Below are 16,994 nucleotides of genomic sequence, written 5' to 3' on the forward strand. Positions count from 1 at the left end.
AGTCAAGTTCGGGGTAGACAAACGAGGAATGCAAACTATGACCCGTTGAATACATCAGTTTTCATGGTGCTGATGGATACACCATAACGATCCACGGGTTCATGATGACGACCATAAAACTTCTGTAGTGATGACTTCAATCTTGTAGCAACAAATCCCTGTTCCAGAAGCCTATTTGTTAGAGTTCTAGCGCGATACAAAAAGTCTGCGTAGTTTCAGCAAGCTCTGGCATAACGTATGAGTTGTGATATGAACACTCCATACGCAGGAGCCGAAGGGATGTTGCCACAGATGAAAGGAAAGTTAACAATTCTGAATGAAAAGTCATCACGTTTGTCATAAAGATTGGTCAATAGTTTTCCTTTACCATCGATTTATAAGTGTAGGTCAAGATATGAGGCTGACTTCACAGTGTCTGTAGTATCCTTTATTGAAGGATCTAGCCAAACGATATTCTTTCTTTCTGATCAGATCAGCTATAAAGTCAGCCTCATAAGAGTGAAGGAATAGGTCAGCAAGTAAAGGAGCACAATTTGTTCCCATTAGAAAACAAATTTTTATGCAGTTATATGTGGTTCGCTGATAACAATTAGTAAAAGGTAAAAGAAAAAAAATATTCGTTTTTGAAAATGGAATCAGTTTCTCATTGTTGTTAGTGTTGTTTTGCCAAGATTGGAATGAAACTAGCTGTCATGTTTTAGCCATATGACGAACGAAAAATACAAAGATTTCAAGTCGTTCGGTAGGTTGCGTTACTAGCAGTTTATTGTCAGTAGCACTGCGTATACAAAGTTTGACCTCTTTATTAAACATAATGTGTAACGCAAACGTACGGTTTGCATTACTGATTTTTATATGAACAAATGTATTTTAGATATCTATCTCTGTTTTCGTCGGGCTGAATTGTAGTATAGTGTTTCTTTATGATATACAGTGAAACCTGTCAAGACCAAACCCCGAATAAACAGAACCCCTGTCTAAATCAGACACTTTCTAAAGACCCTATTATACTGAACCAGAGGAATTTAAACTCTTACATAAACAAAAAAAAATCTACGTTTCAAAAGGGGTTCGGTAAGGAAGGGTAAAATTAAAACCTTAAAATTAATAATATGTTATAGCCAAACTTAATTTGTGTAAACATACAGTTTTAAAATATATTGATAATAGAAACATAATTGGGTCTTTACTGATGCACGAAGATTGATCGGGTATAATGCTTACGATAAAGTATCACCGCGTACAAAGATCACACAATTACATAATAAAATGATTGTGAGATGTATGCATTAATGAAAAAGTTTAACATAAAAGGTTGAATAATTAACTCCCTTGTAAATTTGAATCGTGGCTTTTATGTACGATATACAGAATTCGGTTTTATATTATGCCGAAGAAGTAAAATGTTATAGCATCTAAAATATAAAACAGAATACCCAACATACCATGTAAGTCTCTAAACTTAATATATCTATGGTATAACAGTAGAACATCTGCGGATGTGTTTGTTTTCCCCTCTTGAAAAAAAAAACCCGTGAAGAAACTAGTCCTTTTACACTCGAAATAAATCACGGAAACTCCATTTTATCATTGTTTTACCACAAGCTGGCCATTTAGGTCGTTATTTTACCTCTCGCTATCGCTCGGGGTAGAACATTGCGACATAAATTGCTATCACGTGGTAAAACAATGATAAAATGTTTCCGTGATTCATTTCTTAAATATGTTTGTCAAAGTTTCAATACTGTTATAGACGTTATACATTGTATTCACAATAAAACTGTCTCAGTTTCAACTTTATCTATATGGTATTAAAGATTCAAATGTAATGAGATTATTTGGTGTGTTTTCTCCAAGGGCTGTCAGATTTGTAACCACAGCTGGATATTTACTATCCTTAAATACAGATAACGACAGTAATAATCTTTTGTGATAAATATAATCTTGAAAAATATCCATCTAAAACCAATGGATTCATTGAGGTTTTTCTTATTGACTAAAAACTGTAGCCTCATCAAGTCACGCGGAATGAAGTATTATATGAATCAGACAATATCAATTAACTTTCAATATCGACTTAATACAGACAGGTGTACACAGAAGAAAGATCGAGAGATCTTATTTGTGGAAGATTAATAAAGTCATTTTCAGGAATTGACTGAGTAAACATGATTATACAAAAGCGGACTTTTCGATAGATTCAGATTTGACCAGTCAGCCAACCATTCAGCAAAATGATTATGGCATACACATCTACTTTCTGATGTACAACATTGTCCTGAAAGTCTACAATACTTCAGAAGTACGAAACACAGTAAAACTACAAACTGTGCTGCTTTCGTCATTTTACTCAGCCCTGCTTGACATAAAAAAAATATATGGTTACAATTTTTAATGGGTATATATTTTGAACAACAATTTAGGGTCTTCCATAAAGCATACTCATGACGTAATATATTTAACTTTAGAATTAATTATTATGTAAAGTTTGTTATCCTTACGATATACTGTGAAAATACTCTTGTTCGTGGGTACCAATTCTCGTGGTTTTCGTGGGTAGGTTAAGCCACGAAATTTGGTTCCCAACGAATAGTATATTCCCATAGATGTGTATACTGAAAACTTCAAAACCACGAATCAACAATCCACGAACTTGTGTTTCTTCCCTGATCCACGCAAATTGGTATCCACGAATTAAAGTACTTTCACAGTGCATTACAATAATTGGAATTCAATTTTAAAGTTAAAAATAATGTGTACGAGAGTTGTAAATAAAACGAAAAAAAATGACTGATGAAATATTTGCTCTCAAAAACTATAATGTCATGAAATATTAGCTAAAATTATGTAACACGATTAACGTTTGAACAATAAATTCACAGATTTTGTTTGATTCTCTTCTGTACATGTGTATAAATACAACAATCCGCGACCAATATTTGAACAATACACACAAAAATTTCAAGAAAAAAAATTCCGCTGGCAGAAAAGGACATGCTTACGCTTCTGGAGCACCTGATGTCGGTTTCGTTTTTTTCTTTGTTTTAGGTGAGTTCATATAATAGTGCTATTGGTTTTTTTTTAACTTACATCTTGTCTTCCCTATTTTCAGTTTTTTTATGTACATGATTTAATCTATACTGTTCGGTTCACTACACTGTGTCTGTGGATCGTCTTCATTTTCTTGTGTTTAAGTTCAGGCTATGCTCTAATAGCTTGACTTATTTGAATTTACCTACTGCAGATGCTTTGATCGATTTATAATCAAAGATGTTTATATTGCATAAGATCTGAACATGGCGATATAATGGTAATTAATTTCCTATGAAATCGACCATCAAATGACAACAGTTTAACTGCAAATAATACGGAAATCTTACTATTATAATAAAGAAATAGTTGAGAACTATATTAGTATTAAATAAGAATTCAAAGTTTGAATAAAATTGATCTTTTTTAAACAAAAACAAAAACAAAACAAAACAAAACAAAAAAAAAAACAAAACAAAAAAACAAAAAAATCGAAAAAAAAAACATTTCATCGTTTAAACATACATAGTCTTTCTAAATCATTACTAATTCAAAACGTGATATGACAATGACGTTCTGTCATGATTTGATATATTTGATGGCAGCGATAGCCCCGTGCAGGTTCGGGTGTTAAAAGAATAGGCCTGCAGCAGCGCTAAGCTTGTCGTATAAGGCGACTAAATAGTGCTCAGAAACCTAGCCGGGGACTAGGCGCTCTGCCCACAGAGCAACTGGGATGTGTGCCCCAGGTGGTGGAATGGGGTACCCCTGGCGTGTTACATGCTGGGGTTGTCAGGCTATAATACGGAAAACCTGACCGCAAACCATAGTGGTGCACCGTGTTGGGAAAAATGCCACGTTCCTCGCATGTTAAAGAACCCTGCTGTGGTATTCGATAGGAGTAGGAACCTTTGCGCTCCGCCACAGGAGGCTAAATTGCCCGACCTTACCCATCCCCCCTTTTTCCAGTGGCAATCAAAATTTGTCGACCCTATTGTCCTTGTGTCCCATCCTTTTTTTTTCATTTCATGTTCATTTTATCATCCATTTCATGTTCATCGTCTGAATATAGCTGAAATATTGCTGCTCTGACGTTAAACCCCAACAAACAAACAAACAAATGGCAGCGATAAACGATTATCATTTGTATAAATATTATTCCTTCATGTATTTATTAAAATTCGAACAGGATAAAATGGTACAATAAATGCTATTTATACATTTTTAGATAAACTTACGACATTTCTTTTGTCATTGGAAATAATGAAGAATTGTTTATACATTAAATTGTATTATTAACGTAGGTCGAGAGAAATTCTTCAAATAAATTATATCATTTATGAAGTTTTTTTTTCTCATGTTCTGCTTGCATAGACAAAGACAGAAGACTGACACGTCCTATTATGGAACACACTACTCAGAGTTATTTTCCTTTTAAAACAATTTCATAATCAAATTAAACTTGAATTTCAAGTGTCATTCAAACACTCTAGTAGTTACAAACTTTGGATTGCATTCTTATCTTCTAAATCATTAAGTAGTAAAATATGTTAAACCTATACCGCCATTTCAGTTCTTTTCAGTCTAATAATCAGGCAAAATATATATGTATAAGCCGTGGCATATAATAAAGCAACCCTTTTTCTTGCATTATCAAAGCAATTTATCGTCATAACCCCCAGAAATTACCACAATAGTGTTTGTAAAATTTGCCGTTTTTAGATATTGATAGATCAAATTTAGTGGATATGTACTAGGATATATGACGGGAAAATTTTCCCGCCTTTTTTCCTTAAATAAGAAAAATGTCTTCGTCACAGATGCTTCACGATTAAATTAAATAGCTCTTTGGTGATTCTTGAAATATATGAAATATGTTTGAGGAAAAGCAGGCCAAAATGATAATTTGCACGTCCCACCCATTGCCTGGTTCTTATATAGAATGGTACCTAATACACAATAAACGTCAATAAGTTAAAGTTTTGCGAGAAAAAAAGTCCATCATTCAAAATTTTTACTGAGCTAAAACGTACTTTTACAACCTAATTATCATAAACACAATTCCACTGACAATTTGACATGAGTTTATATCGATACTTGTACAATGTACACATGTTATACAATTTTATTAGTACCTTAAGCTGTAGAATTGCAGTAAACACGAACAATAAATCAAAAGTATACAACATGTACAGTCAAATCTGTCTTGAAGAACATCTGTTTTCAGCAGTGATCTGTTGTAAATCTTAAAAGATACTCATATGTAGTGCATTCTGTGTAATATGTAATTGCGTACATAGAACAATCCACCTATCTTATGTCACCATGATTTTAATCAGCCTTTGTAGATCACTTGTTAGATTTTACTTGTCCGATTTAACTGTAAATTGGTAAATCTAATGATTGATTGTTTTTTTCTATTACCCTCTGAACAAATATTAACATGCGTCTTCCATTATATTGGAACAGTTTAGATAGTTCTATTTGTCTTATAGAACAATGTTTAAGCTCTGTGACTTTAAAGGATAAACATGGACACCAAGAACATTATTTGAACGATTATCATAGAAATGCGTTTCCGTTGTCAAAAATTAAAAATGTAAATACAAAAAGTTTTTACACATGAAGAAAAATATATATATCGCCTCATTAAGCTTCCCGCATAACTAGAAAAAATGCATAGACCAACCAATCAAGCGAAGAATGCAATGCTCATTATTGTCTCATCATGCATGCTAGAAATTGAAAGTATTTCGAGTTTGGTTCGCTAACCGTTGACTCTAATCTTTCAAAAATGTAATAAATTAGTGTACACATGCATGTATCAATGTTATCGCAGATATAAATTGTGGCAGTGTAACAGATGTTCTAAACTATATATTGCAAGAGTATATCTGTATATTAAAAAGAATAAGAAAAAGAATAAGAAGTGCTTTGACACAGTGACTAAACAGCGACACATTAAGATAGAGAATCACACAAAGAATTCCAAAAATGCTCTTGATTTTCTGGATCTGTCGGAAAATCAATATAAACTTCTTCCTTCATCATTTCCCAAAGATAGTCAGGTATTTCGTTATGTGGAATATCATCTTTGAACACTATTATCATCATATTTGTCCCTCGTCTCGATTCCCCGTATTCGGTTATTGACATGCGTACTTCAAACAGGCACCAAGATGAACGAAGAAAATCTCTTGATAAAATAATTATGACTTTCCGGCTCTGGTGAATGGCATTGATTATATTATCAGCTATATCACATCCAGGAATAAAATCACGATGGTGAATACAAACATTAAATCCGTGTGTCAGTTCCAAATTCTCAATAACATCTTTGGTTATTTCTCGATCTTCATCTGCGTATGAAAGGAAGGCATCGAAGCGGTAATTATCAAGATTTGTTTGACGTTGGTATCCTCTACCGTAATGTCGCTTTGCTATGTAATACCAATACCTTAGTCGCCAACGGTTTTTGTAGAGAATAATTAAAACAACAAGAACTATAAATGCTACAATACAACATGATGTAATAACAATAATGGTCGTGTATGAGGAACACTCTTTTGTCAAATCATCGAGTGCGCCTTTTAAAGAACCATATTGTCCATTCTTACATTTGTATGAGACAAAGTTTTCAAACGATCTTTGATTGTTTACGATCCATTTTACAAAATACAATGTTTCACATGTACATTGAAATAAGTTGTTGGCCATATTTATTTTCAAATGTTCAGATAAAATTTCAGAAAGTAAATCAATGCCTTGTTTTGATAAAAACATAATCTGATTATCAGACAAGTCTATGTATCTGAGGTTTGCCAAATGAGTTATTGATGCAGTCCAATCAGAAATCTTGTTTTTGTCAAGGTAGAGACATTGCAGCTCTTTAAGGTGAATGAATATATCGGAATGAAGGGATGTAATACTGTTAGACGAAAGGATCAGCTTAAGTAATTTGGATTGGGCTGTGAAAAGAGGAACGAACGAACTCTGACCAAAAATATGTCCGATCAGATTATTTCCTAAATTCAACTCTTCAAGTGAGATCATGTCGGTAAATGCATGCGATGACAGAAAGGAACAGTGGTTGTTTGATAGATCTAAATGTATAAGTTTAGATGCATTACAAATAGGGCCAGTTATGTTATAGAACTCGTTATTGCTCAAAACAAGTTTCCTTAAACTGTTTGTGTGGAACACGGTCCACCCAATTGTATTCCCTAAATTAGAGTTATTCAAAACCAATTGTTCGATGTTTGGAGGAAGAAAAACAACCAAAAAAGGAACATTCAGAGCTTGATCACTTGGATATGTACATGTCAATGGTATTACAGATGTCTTTTTTTCGGATGCAGACAAAACTTCGACATACTGTTGGTTTTCTACCTTATCACATCCTCCAATACATCTATCAAGCAGGGTAACATAGTCATTAGTTCCAACTAATCTTCCTCGTTGAACTGCACAATTTATCTCTCTATTAAAAGGTTCACAAAATGGGTATCCAGAATCATCTACGGATCCTGTTCTTGAATTCATATTGCTCAAATCCACAAACGTGAGGTTAGTGAGGTCATAAATATTACAATACGTATATCGACTTCGAACGAAACGATTGTCTCTAACACTTAAGGATTTCAAAGTTCTCGGCAAATAATGCAAAATCCCAGTTTGTGCAGATGCAATGTTATTTCCATTTAAATGTAATTCCTGTAATGAAGTATTATAAAGACCCTTTAAGTCATCACAAAAAATATTTGTTGATATCCCAGCTTCGCATTGCAGAAGATTTGCTTTTAAGGAGATTATTTTTGTCAAACTAAGATCAGCGGTGACGTTTTGTAAGCCACAGAATCCAAGTTGACGATTAAATGATAAATCGAGAGAAGTAAGATTTTTAAGGACGGAAATTGCATTCCTCTCTATATACTGTAAGGAGCATTGCAGAGAATAGTTTTGAGGCCAGAAATATTCGGCTGACAGGTCAAGCTTTTCGATATGATTAATATGTTCAAAAAATGTTGTCTCTATTCTTAAAAGCCTGTAAAGGTGGCATCTCCCTTGAATTTTCAGCGATGTCAAATTTGTTAGAGAGGAAAATCCAGGACCAAACGATATATTATACACAGAATCAATTGACAAATGACGAAGTGTTTGTAAACCTTTAAAAACATCATCAATGGTATTTAAAGAACTTTCAGTCATCATATTAAAGGATAAGTCAATGCTTTCTAAAGAATGGAGCCCTTGAAATGTATTACTGGTTAAATGCATGTGATCCAACGGAATAGAATTAGATGATAAATTAAGCGTTCGCAGATTTGATAGACTTGAAAAAAAGTTGTCTTGTTTCGTTTGAATGCAGAGATTCTATTTCATTACTGGATAGATCAAGGAGTTCCACATGGTTTAAATTGTAAAAATCATTTTTCAAAGGACAGTCAATTAGTTTATTGAAGCTTAAGTTAACCGAGGTAACGTCATGGTAAAACGTAGGACTTTTTGAGAGTCTTAATTTGGAACAATTCACGTCCCAGCCAGATAAATGCTTTGTACATTTACATCTTTTTTCCGAGGAACACTCTTGGCTACCGACTAATCTATAACATTGTCCTATTATTAGAATAAGTAATACTATCCTTTCCATCATTGGCAACAAGACCTGAAATTATAATTTATATATATATATTAACGATATGAATAGAAAATTCATCATTTTTATATCATATTATTTAAATACTAATAATCAGCAAAATAAAGATATTTGTTGAACTGGTGCTTTCTTGGTTTTCAAATATACTTTTCACTCTCTTTTCGTGACTTTCGATCTCATGAAATGTCAAACAGCATCTCAAATAAATAACTTGACTTTTATATCAAATAATTTGAATGGTTGCATGCTAACCTTTAAGTTGAATAGTTTTATTACATATGTGGTGTTTTCATAATGTTTGCCAATTTAAAGATTTCAACCTTGGTAATTAGTTTTCTTTTTTATAATTCAATACATGTAATATGTTGGAAACTAACGCAACTGCGAAGAGGAAAAATACGAAGTTTTAGATCCCTATTGGTTTTGCTCTGTTTTTAATATTAGGGCACAAAAAAGAAGTGTGGGAACATAATTATTTTTGTTCCGTATTTTTGCTCCGAAACTTTGTTCTACCGTGATTTCAGAAAGTTAAAGCGAAGTCTTATAAAACTGTGTACAGTATGCGGCGGTGCTGCCTGAAAATAGCTTTTTTTGGTTGTCTTCAAGATGTATGATATTTTAGGCAAAAACTACTAATTGGGGGAAATGATGTGCCACCCATTGCCCGATTCTTACACAGAATGGTACTAATATTGTGATTGAAAATTTTTATATGACGAGAAGATGAAAGCGATGCTTTATATGTTGTGATGGCATTCGGACTAAGGAGTGACTGAGTGTTTTTACTTTATTTTGCTCCGATATGGACGTAGTTTTGTTTGATATTAAAAAAAGAAATGCTTGGTACAAATTTTCAGGTTTCAGACGATTCAAAGTCACTGTTGCTATGGAAACCGATTTTCCTGCCAAAATCTACATTGAAAAAAAAAAAAAAAAAAAAAGCACCACAACATGGTTGCTGCCTAATGTAGATTTCTTAAAGAAAATCGGTGTAAAGAACTCATTTACTTTGTAATCAATTATAAAGTTCTACCAACCCATACATGCATACACAAACAACTAAACCGCAATATGCCAAACTCGAATTACTCAAACCTCGAATAAATCGAAGTATTTTGTTTACTTGTAGACATTTAAATGTCTGTCTTGAGAAGTGTCAGGTTGTGTATTAGGTACATTGATACTATGCGTTAAATGAATGAACCAATGGGTCTGATCAAGCCGATTATTTTAAGTGAAATGTTATACAACTTTATTTTCAAAAATATAATTCTTTCTAATTATCTTCATGGTTTATTCAGTAATTAAACAGCTATACCTGTCAGATTAAACATTTTTTTAACATAGTCATAAAAGCTGCTTCGTTTTCACTGTGAGAAAATGTTTAAACGAGAACACTCATCATTACAAATGCACCTATAATAAACATACAAAAATTAGATATACTTATTTTGGCAGAAATCCGCACAAAATAACCAATTTACAGTATGTAATGTTATTTCATTCAAACAGTTCACAATTAAGGATAGCGAGATCCGCTAAACGTAAGTTGACTGTTAAGTGTATGGAGAGACGGAACGATGTACTGAGCCATTATAGAGGCATAGAGAGGTTTAGCTAACTGGGTCAACTTAGGTACAAAATGCAGAAAAGTTTAAAGTTGCATACAAGTAATAAAGTTCTGTTTAAGACGAAAAGTGTATAAGAACGGTTTCTTAAAATGATATCGTTACTATAATAGTTGATCAAAATTAAAAAAAAAAACTACAACCTACAGGACAGACGTTATAAAGAAAATAGACTCATTTTCAATTGTTGTTCAGAATTTTTAATAAAAACGACTTTTTATAGGTATACGTTGGAAAAGTGGGATGCTTTTCAATGCAAGTACTGTAAATCGCACTTTGTTTTGTTCGATTTTATCAATTTAAAAAAATAAATAAATAAAAATGATGGTGACGTACAAAAAATGAAATTCCCTTCTTTAAAATGAAAACTTTCGTCAATTCTATCATTTGTAATAAAATGTGTTGCAACTTGTGCAATAAACACGAGTCGAGTATATTTCAATTTATTTGAAAAGGTAAATAGTTAATTAACAGCATTTTCCATTGTTTATAACATAATTTGGTATTTTACCCAAGCCTCCAAGTACTGGGCTACTTTAACAATGGTCCACGTATCCCCTTAATACATTGGTGATATTAACCGTATTGATCCGTGTAAATGTTTAGCTTATATTGTTAGAGATAATATATATATATTTGTATATTATTTGCTTATTTTTGTATTCTTTCGCTTTCGTTCCAAATAAAGAAAATAGAATCATTTTCAATTGTTGTTCAGAATTTTTAATAAAAACGACTTTTCACAGGTATACGCTGCAATAGAAGCCGCGGTATGTTTAGGAACAATTGTATTTAAAATGTGCAGTTAAACTAATTGGTTTAAAAAAGAGGTTCTGAGCAGACAAAACAAAAATAACTTTATCGGTATGATTTTTGGTTAACAAGTGTGTTACAACATTTGAAGAGATCCGGAAGCTAACTTGATGATTGTCACACAAATCTACTGCTTTGGCCTAGTGACAATTCATCTAAACTATTTGAAATGTGGCGTTCATAAAAGTAGATGTGAGCAAACCAGTGCCCAAATGACGTAGTTTTCTAAACCAGTTGCCACTTCTCTATATATAAATGGAAACACAGAATAATTTGTACCATCTATGCCAAATGAAAATATTCATTTTCTGCATGAAGAGAAAAAGTATACATTGTACGATTTTAAAGTTGAACCATGTACTGGAAATTGAAATAATAATAAACGGTATTATATTACCAAGTGGGAAGATGCTGAAGGCTGACATACGTGTACCTATTCTAAAAATTGAACACCCCACTCGGAGTTATTCCCCTTTCACATCAATGTCACAGGAAACCTTCAAAAACGGGAAGTTTTTAAACATTCGTGGGTAAAAGATATTATTGTCTTTCATAAGTTTACTATTTAAAATATTTAAAACCAAAACGGCCATTTTATACACAGCCAACATCAAATAAATAAATGTAAAAAACTTTATTAAACACACACACACACACACACACACACACACACACACACACGTCCGCACTCGCACAATAAACAAACAGGAAAAACAAGCAAACTATTACACTAAGCTGATTAATTTCTTTGAAACTGTGAATGAAGACTTCATAACAGTTGTATTTTGTTTATCATGCTGTTGATGGCCATTAACTAGAAAATGTTGTGCACGTAATTAAAATATCTTAAACTTCTTAAACTTATCATAAAAAGAAGAAAATTAACTTACCTTAACTTACAGTCAATAAAAGGTAATGCTTGCCTTTGTTCTGTATTTAATCGTGAAAACATGAGTACTCTTTAATACTACATAGCTTTTTCAATACGTGTCCATGTTTAACAAGTCCTTGTTTTCTGAGCCACACTGAATTTCTAGTACAACAAATACAAATAACGGTATCAAAAACACTTTCTAAAGTTTACTTAAGTATATTTTATGTTTTACACACCTTATATAAACACAAACCACTACTAATACATATATATTTGTGAGGTATTAGCGATTTCCTGCAAATGAAATAACACACACAGGTAACGAATTGGGCTTTAACTAGTCGAAACACAATACTATACTGTTTTCTTTTCCCTTTTCTCTTCAGGTTGAAGTACTAGATCTGCAATCATGTATTTTCGTTTAAAAAATTTAAATCTCTAGCCTTTTGATTACCGCTATAACTTCGGTTCCCTTGATTACTCTTTCAATAGAAAGGCCTTTGAAACGCATGAAAAGTAGTTTTTTAAATTCAAATGTGATGAAAAAGATGTAGCCAATCTAGTCCACCTTCGATGCATTTGGAAGTAACTTGTTCAATATGTATACAAAGCATTAGAAATAAATGCAAATGTGGCAGTGCTACAACACCTTATTTGCTGACTTCAAAAAGACATTGTGAAATTGAAAAGTGAGAAAGGTACATTTTTGTGTGTGATGGTGGTTTTTGGAAAGATCCATGGGATCTTCTATACACTCACCGAATGAGTTGACTTAACCGTTGAAAAGGCTAATTCGTTAGGGATTTGGTTATGATACTGTTGTCAAGGGAAGAATTGGGATTTATTTTACTTACGAGAAGAACATATTTTTAAGTCTGAACTGACCTGGCATATCAGTTAACAAGTGGTGTGAGGAGTTCTTCGTCGACAATTAAAGACCCATGAGTGGCCTTGATCTGAAGTTTTTATCAGGGAGGGGGGTGTTGTCACTTTGACATATTCACCATCTCCTTATATGTATACTGCCTATATCAAACAGTGGTGTCGCTTTAGATTACTTGCACTTTTATCACGTGTATTAATTGTTATTGATACGCATGCATATTGTATTATATACGGAAAAATTATCATTTGAGGTACATGTATAAAGATAAGGAGAAGATGATGCACACAAGTCATATTCCTAAGCTTCTGAAATACGACATATGCGTTCCTGTTATGACATGAAGAATGTGTCATTACTTAAATTTAAATCTACTCCATCGAAAACGCAAACTGAATAACAGTTTGTTTTAAAATAAAATAAAAGAAAACAAAGACACAAGATAGGGAAAAAATTACTGTGTTAAATACGTTCAATATGTGTATATTAACAGATATGTATCAAAGGATTATTTTTCAATTGTTGGTTAGGTAACTGGATAAGGACGACTTTGGGTCGGTTTACTCTGAAAAAACCGCGAATCAGTCTATGTTGTAGCGTTGACTAATATCATATTTACGTAAAAAAACGAACCTGCATTTTTCGATTGAAGATTCTTCTAATTCAGAAATATTCGTATAAATAAGACTGAATGAATGAATAAGACACCACCTTATATTTATAACATTTGTATTGAAACGAATTTAAATGTTTCTTACGCAAAAAACGGAAAACCATTCGTTTTAGAGGTGACTCATATTCATGTTATAAACTTAACCCGACTTATGTGAATGTGGTTTCTTTGTTAAATCCGCAGTTATTGTTATTTGTAATTCTCAAATTGGACAAGGAAGGAAAAGACAAGTAGTATAATATCATTGAATTCAACATAATCTCAGGGTCGACATTATGATATATTCATATTATTGTTTCATTTTACAAAGTACATAGAACGGTTTCTGAAATTAATCATTTTCAACTTTGTTTTGGCATTTAACTTCCACTTTTATCAAGCTGTCCTGTCTGTCAGTGATGACTTGTAAAAATCCCCTTAAATTATAAAATAAGACCCCCCCTTTCGTCAGCGAACTTTGTGCCCTTAATTGTCCTTGGTCAGTGATAAACTGTAGGTGTGCAAATCCTGAGGATTTTGGAAGTATCATCATTCTTAAATAAATATAGTCTTTTTTTAACGTAGAACGTATGTCTCATTTTTTAAAGCTACTCATAAATTCAGTAAAAAATCTGTTGAGGCCGAGATTTTTTAGCTTAAAATTTTCTCTCGTATTCTATTTAGTGAAAAATGACCAATGAATTAGGATATTGACTTCAGACAGCAGCGAAATCATTCGAAAATAAGTCTCGTTTTTATAAAACCATGGACCAAATACGAAATCAATCCATACATTAAGAATCGAAATGCTCGCAAAAAAATGAGTTATCCTTCTTTTGTCATATTTTTCACTTATTTATTATACAATATTATAGATCCTATTATGGAAGGTGTTTCTTGAACTGCTATAGAAGCTGAGGGATCCCAAATTTACTTTATAAAGTCATTTGAATTAGTAGAAGGTCAATGCTGATTTCCATTTCGGTGTTGGTCTGCATAATCCGTTTTGGTAGTGAGTAACAGAAAATCTTTGCCAGGAAATTACCAAACTAAACTAGCTTTTTTTATGTTCTTTATTATTTGTTTCGATTTTTACTACATAGATTAGGTCGAAGTTAATATTTTATTAATAGTTTCACTTCATTTATTTCGGAACTTATTTACAACTTGGTTTATGTCAATCATACCACATTTCCTTTTGTTTTTATTTTTGATCATTATATGACGTCCTTAATGACACCATCGTACAGAAATCCCTGATTGCCTTTTTACTGAATATATAAGACCCACATATTTGATATTTTTCTCTGCTAACACACGTATTATCTCAGGTTATGACTCAGCTATATCCTTTATTGTCTGTCAGGGGTATTGATGGCTTAATAGACTAAACAGACAATTAATATAAGGTTGAATGTCTAATCTACAAAATTAATAATGATTTAAGGAAGTAAGCGACATTTCTGAATGATGTATCATAAGAAAAAAAAACAATAGAACAATAATAAAGTTCATTATAAATCAATAGGTCTGCACACAGCGTAGATGATGTGATCGTCGATTTGGTGACGCAAAAGACAAAACCGGATTTATGACTTGATTGATGTTACTACGAGAGTAAAAACAATCATTGTGTATTATTGTCCTTTTCTCTCTTTTTCCTTTCTCTGTCTTTTCATTTTACACTAATGAACATTGTACATATATATATTTGAATGTCAAATGTTTATTTATTATTACATTAAAATATATAAGTCTATTTAAATACATACTTATTTATATTTTGTAATGAATTTTGAGATTCAGAAAAAGGAAGTATGAAGATACACTTTGAAAAGTTAAGTATAGTGTTTTATTATCTGATTTTTATGACATGGTAACGATCGTCGACGTATGTCAGTAGTGTGTCACAGAATAAATATATTCGTATTTTTATTCTTCTTTTCTTTTACAAGACAGCATGCAATATTAAAACAAAATGTACAGTCAAATATATTATCCCTTAATGTGATTGGCTGATTCTTTTTGGATTATTCGTATAAGGTCGATACCTATAACGAAAGACCTACTGTATGTTTCTATTCTCAATAACAAATTAAATGCTGTGCATTACGAATCGAGATGTCAGTCCTGCAATGCTTATGTGTTTGGTTAACGTTTCCAGTTAAAATCATTATTTTTATTTACGCTTCTTTTCCGCGTGTCTTATCTCTACCTTTGTAATGTATATTGTTAATTTGTTTTAATATATCAGATGTATATGTTAGTTCGTTTTTTACCTTCACTTTTTACATTGTTATAGAACGATTGTCTTCTTCTCTGAATAGAGACACTAACTGCTTTCTTACCGGTTTAGAAGAAGCAAAATTTGTTTTTCTTTGTACTATAAATGACTTAATTATATGTAACAATAACATTCAACCGTCAAGCAGTCAAGGAACTACTGTGACTTTTTTTTGGTCTATGAAATGACCTCAATCACGTGGTACAAACTCAATGACCTGCGTTTCAAGAGTGCACTACAGGGCGATGTTACACCGACATATATAGAAGGCATTCCTTGTAATTTAATTTTATTATCAAATTCAAAGAATAAATCATTAAAAAAGGTTGATGACGTCAGAGTCACATTGCACAATTTGCGGCTATGAGATAATGGACATTTTTTTTATCCAACCAGAAAGCAAGTTACTTCAAAAATTCAATTATTTACATATACACTTTTAAAATTTATAACATTATCTAATTGATATTTGATAATTGTTTTTGATAAAAGAATTAACAAGGACATACCCATTTTTAATAATCTTTTTATGATACTTACCATGACTTTCATATCAATGCGTTACATGTATGGAACCCTCTTAGTGAAAAGATATCATTAATTTGATATCACTCAAAACACATTTTCATGTTTTTCCTCGATAAGTACTTACGTCTTATATGAACAGAGCGTCTGAGACATCTTATTTTTATAGATGCTTTGACACATTCATGGCTAAAAAGTGTTTTGTTGGAAGTGACATACTACAGAATTAACGTATTCAAGTAATTGGTTGAAATTTTAACGCAGACTCACAGCGTGTGTTGAAGGAAGTTCATATTTCCGTTGGTCGAGACATCTGTGTTATAGTGGTTCTTATCAACAAAGTCAAGTGGTATTTGAGTACAAATATATCTGTCCCTGAATGGCAAACCATAAAACCATATTAAATATAATTATTGACTGAACGCAACGAGAATCGTCCCTTCTTTCGACATGTGGGATAATTGAAATACATGATTTGGATTACGAAGTGTCCAGATTAGAAGATTTTTTTTTCTCATTCAACAAACAAGCACAACATTTGGGTATCATCATTTGTTCGATTTACGCTTCATGTACATTTTCACCATTCGTTTGATTTCAATGGTTTTAATCGTCTAATACAAAATAACATTTTTGTGAATGGATATTC

At 32.3% G+C, this 16,994-nt stretch overlaps 1 protein-coding gene across 4 annotated transcripts; it reads right to left on the minus strand.

Annotated features, from left to right (window-relative positions):
• Positions 1–5,031: 5,031 nt before the first annotated feature.
• On the minus strand, positions 5,032–12,398 carry LOC148613617 (toll-like receptor 4). Of its 4 annotated transcripts, none has more exons than XM_088587065.1 (2): positions 12,028–12,398; positions 5,032–8,695 (listed from the first exon to the last, which is right to left on the minus strand). In XM_088587065.1, the coding sequence occupies exon 2, from the start codon at positions 8,305–8,307 to the stop codon at positions 5,992–5,994; it is 2,316 nt and encodes a 771-aa protein (XP_088443191.1). In that variant the 5' UTR covers positions 8,308–8,695; positions 12,028–12,398; the 3' UTR covers positions 5,032–5,991. The 4 variants fall into 4 exon arrangements, with proteins under 4 accessions (XP_088443191.1, XP_088443189.1, XP_088443190.1 ...); XM_088587063.1 differs by having other exon boundaries at positions 12,018–12,398; XM_088587064.1 differs by having other exon boundaries at positions 12,238–12,395.
• Between the last annotated feature and the right edge of the window lie 4,596 nt (positions 12,399–16,994).

This window comes from Perna viridis, chromosome 6 (genome assembly GCF_037379345.1).
Source record: "Perna viridis isolate PV_CMFRI_1.1 ecotype Kerala chromosome 6, ASM3737934v1, whole genome shotgun sequence".
Taxonomy (NCBI): Eukaryota; Metazoa; Mollusca; class Bivalvia; order Mytilida; family Mytilidae; genus Perna; species Perna viridis.